We start from the raw sequence: 8,916 nt of genomic DNA on the forward strand, positions 1-8,916 counted from the left end.
TTTCTCTTGGTGAGATGTGTAAATATCTAATTAGATAGAAATTTAACTAGATTTTGGCCAACACGGAGCCTTTTAAAAAGACCCCCAAAGGAGGCAGACATTGAAAAACAAAGGAGAAACATGTCCAGTGCTTAATTCGCATTGACACCACCGCGTTCCTGCCAATTTGGATAAATAATTGGGTTTCAAGTGTTAATGTTTATGTGTAAACTAAAACAAGGAAAAGCTGAGGGCATCCACTAACAAAAATATCTTCCTGTGATTATTAGTAAATAAACATATACAGTCTCTTAGTTGAGAAAAGAAGGAGAGAGGAGGAAAGAAACAAAGAAAGAAAAAGAGAGAAAGAATGTCGGCGTTGATTTAATTCCAAAGCCTCACCAAATAGAAAAAAAAAGAAAGAAAGAAAGAAAGAAAGAAAGAAGGAAGAAAGAAAGAGGAAAAGAGAAAAGGGGAAAAAGAGAAAAAAGGAAAAAAAAAAAAAAGAAAGGTGATTTCATTTCAAAGCCTCACTCCAATGGAATAAACATTTCTGATGTAAGACAGCTGGCTAAAATCAAAGGCTGTCTAATCAACATTTACTTGACTGCAATGCAACCGATATAAATAAAAGAGCCAACAATAGAAGTCATAGTGCAGAGAGCTGACAGAGTGATTTCCTGCACTCTCCCCCAGGCTGTGTGAAGAGGAACCGTTTGTCAGGGCTTATTTCATTTGTTTTCTGCACTTTTTGGCACCTTCTATTATCAGTTAATGCAGGAGAGCTGCTTCCTAGACACGGGACAGCACACTTTCTCATAATGCTTATTGTGTAACCCTTTGTGTGCCACGGCATAATGACAAAAGTATATATATCTATCTATCTATATATATATATATATAGATAGATAGATATATATACATATATACATGTATGTATATATATATATATATGTATGTATGTATATATATATATATATATGTATATATATATATGTATAAATATATATGTATGTATATATATATATATATATGTATATATATATATACATATATATATATATATATATATATATATACATATATATATATACATACATATATATATATACGTCTGTGTGTGTATATATATATATGTGTCTGTGTGTGTATATATATATATGTGTCTGTGTGTGTATATATATATATGTGTCTGTGTGTGTATATATATATATATGTCTGTGTGTGTGTCTACTTTAGTTAGAGGTCATACACATTATTATCGAAAAGAAATTCAGTAACGATGGTTTTATCAATACATTTTATTATTGTTTTAAGATCCAGTGATAAATGTCATTTATCAAAAATCAGCGTAAAGTGCCATACACTTATACATTTTATTATTATTATTTTTTTTACAAAATTATTTTGGAATGTTAGCTCCTGTACAAATAAAAAGGGAAAAAAATATACAATTTCAGCTCCTGTGTAGAAATGCACAAAATTCCCACTGAAAACCAGCATGCAGTCTTCTGTAAATAAGCCAGAGGTTTATACGGCGAGTTCAGAATGATCTGTTTGTTTTGTCCCCAAAAATTAACATTATTATGGAGCAAAATGTCTCCTGTCTGTAATAAAAAAAAAACCATCAACTGTCAGCAGTATTAAGTTCCTGGTACAATTGAATGGGCTGGCTGAGCGTGATAGTGGTTGCAGCTCAAAGCAGCTGGACTTACAGTCTTTTTATCCTAACCACACTTAGCAAATGCATGCTTATATTTATGCTACACTTAAAATAGTGTGAAATTAAGATGTTTGCAGTGCTTATTGCCACTAAAGCACCCCCCTCCAGAATATCAGTTCTATAGACCTATAAGGTTAATTTATTTTTGGGGTTTTAATATAAGTTTATAGCTCTCCAATATAAGAACAGCACAGGCACAGATGGGGAGGAATTTTCATCTGTTTGGAAGAATTATGGTGTGGATGGTTTCTTCAAAAGCAAGACAGCACCACCTTTTGGCATAAAGTTGAGCAGTGCCAACATCCAAAATTTCCTTCTCATCTCTGGATTGAGTTTCAGTTCCAACAAAAGCAAGTTTTATCCAACCAGGAACATTAGTCTATAAAAATCCAGTCTTCTTACACTTTAATATGTTACCAAAATGACTTAAATAGCTTGATATATCCGGATTTTTAATGCAGTCTGTTTCAGCATTTTATTTTTGATGGTTTGAGTTCTTTGACTTGTGTGTGAAGCGTTTTATGGACAGCTAAAGTTCTGGACTGACAAAATCCTTTGCCACACTCCTGACACTTGAAAGGTTTTTCCTTAGAATGAATGTACCTAAAATATATAGGAAAAATACAATTATTTGTAAAATGTTAGGTCTCGGAGATGTTACCTTTAGTAAAATTTGTTCTTAACCTCTTAATTCATGTAACCATTTGCTAGCTGGACTGAGTTGTTACATTCCCATTGTGTTGTTTGATATTCAGTGTTTTATTATAATTTCATGTAGATTTAAACATTAACAAGTATCCCCCCCATAACTGAATCAGTTCCAAAGTTTAAATATAGAAATTGTGCATGTGCCATTAGTCTATATGTAAAATGTATGTATATGGTTTCATATACCCTAGACATTACATGGAGGATTATAATTACCTGTGGTCTCGCAAGTGGTCTTGTCTTCTGAATGCCTTGTGGCAAATGTCACAAGTGTATGGCCTTTCATCTGTGTGAGTTCTCTCATGGATCAAAAGATTATAAGATTTGGTAAAATGTCTTCCACAAAATTTACAAACAAATTCCTTCTTGGTTTTTGAAGGCAGTCTCCCCCTTGTTGGTTTCTTCTCAGGGCCCAGTTTGGTTACATCAAGAAGAGTAGTCATGGCAGAAGGAGACCCTTGAATATCTATTTGGGTCAGTTTACAATGGTCTTCCTGGGTGGCAGCCACTGCAAGGTTAGCAAAGTCAAACCTGGGTTTTGTCTTGACAGCCAAGTTGGTGGATTCATGCTTGGGGTGGACGACATGAGGCAAAAGTGGGAAAGCTGCAGGAAGATGAAATCTAGTGTCTATCAGATTAGAAACTCCTGGAACTTTGGAAAAGGAAGATCTTGGCAGGTGGATGGTTGGATATCCCAAAGTCCATTGGTGAAGGTGAACTGCATGCAAGGCACTGAAACCATAGATGTTTGGAATGTGATCTGGTGGCACTGGGAGCCCATTAAAGGCTTGAAGGAAGGAGTAGTTGGTAAGCTGCAGGGAGGGATGTATTGGCACAGGAGCTGGAAGAGTCTTGCTGGCCATAATGAGGACTTGAAGATCTGCTCCTCTGGTCTTCCTGGAGTCCACTAGCTGTAAGGAAACAAACAATTAGTAAATACAAAATAATATAAAATTATATATATAATTGATATATAATATATTTTATTATATACTGGAAATGTACCCTAGCCTAAGGAAATTACATTTGTAATCTAACTTGTATGTTGTTTTATTTTTATTTATTTTTTATTTTTATTTAGTTTGTTAACAGGTTTATTTAGCATATATAAAATTTAAGGGTCACTAGTATACAGGCATATTGATCACGAGTACAATAGGTAAGAACCGTGTCCCCTAAGAATTTGATGGTTAACCCGATTGAATGGTTTTGGATGTTGTTTTTCATAAAAAAACAAAATTACTTCAATATTTCTGTATTGATTTTTATCTTGTAACGTATTTTGGGGGTTTTAGATGCCAAGGGCTGGAATGTATTCTGGCACTGAAGGAGTTAACCTTGCATTTAATTAGCCGTAACCAAAAACAGTGGTTAAATATGAAATTATATGCAAACTCAGATTTAGATATGGAAACGGGATTATTCAGATTACTTGGATTTAATGGTTGAATTTTAATATTAATGATGAGAATACTAGGGTATTTTCACTTAGTATTGTACAGCTCTGCAGAATGCGAAAGCGCTATATGAGTAAAAATAATAATAAATAATATTCATTGAAAATAAACTGTAGAGCGATAAATATTCTTACCAGATGAAATCGAATAAATTAATCAGACTTCAGGCCTTCTCGGAGAAAAAAAAACACGGTTTTGTTTCGTGGAATCTGGAATACAAGAAGTTAAAAAAGGTTGATATCTTTATTTTATGAGTCATTCGGATGAAAACCTTGAGCATATACCGGTATTTTCTAGAATTCCAGTGAAATTATAGAGAAACAATAATACACACCCATTACAAACATTCATTTTATTTACATTTTTGGTCATGTCTATCAGAAATAAATGTAAAGCAAATCAGGTGCATATCGCTAAATTCGGAGCAAACTGTGCGATTATATATATAAAAAAAAACACAGCCATGATTAATATCAAGTAAATTTGAACTGAATAAATATGTCGGTAGAAATTCGAATAATATAATAAAGTAGAATTATGGCTGAATTTAAACGACTTCAGATTTTAAAAGACCCCGTTTTTGTAAGAGAATATAAATCAACGACTGGCAGTCCCCCCGTGCGACATTAATATATATAAAATATATATATATATATATATATATATATATATATATATATATATATATACATATACACACACACACACACACACATATATATACAATATATATATATATATATATATATATATATATACATACATTTGTATTATAAAGTGGATAGAGAAACCTGTTTTCTTCCCAAGAGTATACTCTGTAGCGCGTATCTAAAATCTGCCATTTAAAAGTGAAGAACAACCACCTTGTAAGAATCCCTATACTGTACTTATATTTTTTAACTTTACTTAGATTTATACATAAAACATTGTTCCCAGTGAATGTACTGAACACCCACAAATTAAATAAGCACAAAATGTTAGTTTACAGGTATTTTTACATTCTATGTTTAAAATACTTTTTTATAATTATAATTTTAGAATTCATTATATATTATTAGTAATAATAAATATTTATTCAGAAGTGTATATGATCTGTCGATAGCATACATCAGAATATCACCAAGTTTAAAAACCCACGTTTATTTGAACCGCTACGTTATTTTCTGCCCCTTGGGGGGGGGGGATTCTAAGAGCAGAGGGAAAAGGCAGTATATAAAATGCAAACGAATCGATAGGAAAATAATAAAAATTAGACGAATAACTAGGAGTGGGGTATTAATGGTGTTATTTCTGGAATTTAACCTTAACTTGGGAAGGAATTGTAACATGCTATTTATATTTAAAGAGAGAAATTCGATTTAACGTCACCTATCAATTTGAGCAGAAATGTTAATTTCATTAATATATAAGTGTATATATATATATATATATATATATATATATATATATTTATATATACTAGTACTCAAGGTGCTTTTATAAAAAAGTTAAAATTATACTATATATATAATATATACTATATATATATATATATATATATATATATATATATCTTACTACACAGATGTTGTCGTTTGCAGGTAAAATATAATAGAGGTAATGGTTATAAAAATATTAATCTTTTCCAGGCAGATAAGATTGTTCTGAAACTCTTATGTTATGTACAATGTACATTTCTAATAAAATATGTAAATCTCTTTGGAATGTATCCAGTTTATAACCTCACAAATATAGTGATTTCCAGCATCTCCCTATAAACGTTAGCTTTATAGACTACTCTTAAACACTGACCAAGCTGTGATGCTTTAGGGACAAAGTTAACCCCCCCTATGCTGTATCACCACAGCCTTTAATTCTAGGTCATATAAACAGATGGATATCTACCTTCAAAAAGATTCTGGGGGAGTTATCTGCACCCCCTAGCAATAAAAGGTACAATTTTTAAACAGACGACTTGGTTGCTGAGTAATTGATAACAGACCCCATGTGTACTGACATAAGACTGAAACAAAACCCTTTCTGCCAAGATAAATGTACCCTGGAAAATGGGACCATAAACTTGAAAGAATACATCTGTCCCCAGCTTTCATTACCTTTATAATGTTTGGTAGGCTTGCTAAAATAAATGATCCTTTGCTATTGTGTAGAACTATCTTAAAGATAAGTTCAACTTCTTTTTTTTCCAACCAGATATGTTTAGATGATTCATTATCATAGACAGTTAGCTGTTAAAAAGAAAAAAAAAACATTCAACAACCTTATAGGAATCCATCACTTTTCTATTTGCTGGATCTGTATCTTTGTGGGCTACACATTTAAATTTGATTGTGTGGTTAATTATTATTTTATCTATACCCCAGCCTGTAACCCATTGGAATAAAGTACAAGATAAACACTGCACCTCCAAATAATGGATTAAAAAATAATACAAAATGTAAAAACAAATCCCCTGATTTATTACAAGTTTCAGCAATATTGATGTGGAGAAATACCCAAGGGAAATGTTCATAATAATGAAATGAGTTGTATTGTTTATTTTTTTATTTTAAATTAACCACTTTTAAGATTATAAGAATGGCTTATTCAAACTCACATAAAATGATTTGCACTGAAACACAGGTATTTAAAATTAATATTTACATGAACCATTATTAGTAATAATAGCAATCATTAATAAAAAGTATATATATATATATATATATATATATATATATATATATATATATATATATATATGGGACATAACACGTCTGATATATACACTAAATCAAATTAGCACACATACATATGCATAGCAGTATAACACATTTATTCACCACGTATTGCCACATGGGTACTCACTTTTAAACAAATATATTAACACGCTCAGACACAAATATTTGTATAGTCACACAAATACACATCCAGTCACATAGAAATACACACCCAGGTAATCAAAAGGGGCAAAACATTGTGGATTGGCTTTTTTAAATAACCCTGATTAAATACTCTCATATCACTGATAAAGTTGCACAAGTGGTCTGATCACATAAAACATTATCAAACGTAAAAGTTCCTTGTGATTTTACTAAAATAAGTACAGTAGCCTGCATTATTTACAAAGCTTTGCTAAAGGAAGACCTTTAAATGAAGTGGTTTAGCAGAGCCTTATATCCCATGCCCCTCTCTCCTTTAAGGTAGCTCAGAGTAAGGCAATTTCCATAAATAAGACATTGTAACCCCAGATCTAATTCACTTTTGGACATCACAGACCCTGATGTGTCACTTTTACAAATGTGTCAGACTGACAGCACTTTAATCGGTTAACCCATTCACTGCCGGGCGCTGGAGGGGGCGTCCATGATTTGAATGAGTAATCCCCAGTCACTTAAAGAGTTAATATGTCAAACACATACTATAAAAACAAATGTTCACCTTCTGACCCTTTTACTAAATAGACAAATCGCTTTTAAACTATAACGTGGCTTCTAATTTTCCATGACCCCTAGAATATTAATGGAAACCAGGCCAGTTTTTTTTGTTTTGTTTTTTTAAATCGGTTTAAATTAACATTTTTTTTTCTGAAACGGTTAAGCCATGATGTAATAACGGAGTCTTTTACAAAATAAACCTTTTTTCCCATTTTCACATGACTTCCAAAATCACACATATCTTCATCAATTTGATCTATAAATTACTAATATCATCCTATTGCCCACATGCACCTGCCTATTGCCTGACAAGGTGCATCTCAGATCAAACCCTTTCAAACCAAAATAAACTGAATAACCAAACAGCAAAAGATAACGCCAAATATTTGTATAATTAACTACAAATATTTGTAAAACCAGTAAATAAAACATACTTTTCTTGCACAAATCAGTTCTTTCAATAGAAGTTATTAGCTTGATCTCATATTAAATTTTGGTGGAGGTAGAATACAATATTTGAGCAGGTCAGCTGTAGATTCAGTTTCTCAAAACTCTACAAAAAGCTTAAAGTTTCCTAAAAAGAATAAAAAATCTTGACCATGCACTAGCTGACATGCACCCAATTCGGACAGTGTCACTTCAATAGAGGAATCAGCTCTGCTTATTTAACTGAATTAAGATCCCATAGCATGGATCTCATCTCTTAATCTCATCTCTTACAGTCCTAATGTAAAACAGAATCATACTAAATACAGGACAGTTTCCAAAGCAGGCAAAGTTTTGTTCCAGTTTTAATCCACTTTAATATGGATGCCCCTAAGCTAACTGTGACAATCAGACCTGGTTAGAAGCAGATCACAGAGGCTGAATGATGGTGCATTAAGTACCTGGTTCAGGTATGTGATCCCACGATGTCAGGGGTAGGTGGATTACTTGATGGGGAAAACACAATTGGATTTCTCCTGTAAATAGGTTTGTGTCCAGAAGTAGGGGCACCAGCAGGCATGCTCTGATCGCTGCCTGTGCTGATGGTGGTCAGGGGGGGCTTGCTGCTCAATTCCAGTCTCTTAAGTGACCAACAAACTCATTCTCCAGGAGCTGCTGCTCTGTGACTCCAAGAAGCCTGTCTGAAACTTAACTGAACTCCTAGTAGCAGCCGCCTCCTTCTTTTAAGCAATCATCGCGCATGCGCAGGAGAAGTGCTCAGCCAGCCCCTTACCGAAAAGACTTCTATCAGCTCTCTGTGCACAGTTCCCCTCTCTGTTCTCATAGAGCATCGCTACCCTAGGGCATGAGGGTCAACACTGGAAATGATAATACATTTACACAATTGTGCAAATGTATCATTAAAACAATAATACTACTACTAATAATAATAATTCATCAACTCTCCATGTATTTTATGTTACACATAAAAATAAATATTAAATGATTATCTTATTTTGTATGTATATAGAGAGTTTGTTAAGGTAAATGATTTCAACAATTAGTAATTCAATTGTGATGTTGCAAAATAAAGTTTGCGCAGGACAAAGCATTCTTCAAACACAACGGTAAAACGTCATTGCCCCGTGTCAGGTAAACATACAGTTAAAATACAACATGATTTATATGTATACGTAGGTATAGGTATATAAAT

At 32.8% G+C, this 8,916-nt stretch overlaps 1 protein-coding gene across 1 annotated transcript; it reads right to left on the bottom strand.

Moving 5' to 3' along the window:
* Positions 1-2,011: 2,011 nt before the first annotated feature.
* Positions 2,012-8,394, bottom strand: OSR1 (odd-skipped related transcription factor 1). Its single transcript, XM_053460959.1, has 4 exons — positions 8,165-8,394; positions 4,002-4,076; positions 2,627-3,321; positions 2,012-2,305 (listed from the first exon to the last, which is right to left on the bottom strand). Exons 3-4 carry the CDS (start codon positions 3,271-3,273, stop codon positions 2,170-2,172), a joined length of 783 nt encoding a protein of 260 aa, XP_053316934.1. The 5' UTR covers positions 3,274-3,321; positions 4,002-4,076; positions 8,165-8,394; the 3' UTR covers positions 2,012-2,169.
* Positions 8,395-8,916: the final 522 nt, after the last annotated feature.

Source organism: Spea bombifrons, chromosome 3, assembly GCF_027358695.1.
Source record: "Spea bombifrons isolate aSpeBom1 chromosome 3, aSpeBom1.2.pri, whole genome shotgun sequence".
Lineage (NCBI taxonomy): Eukaryota > Metazoa > Chordata > Amphibia > Anura > Pelobatidae > Spea > Spea bombifrons.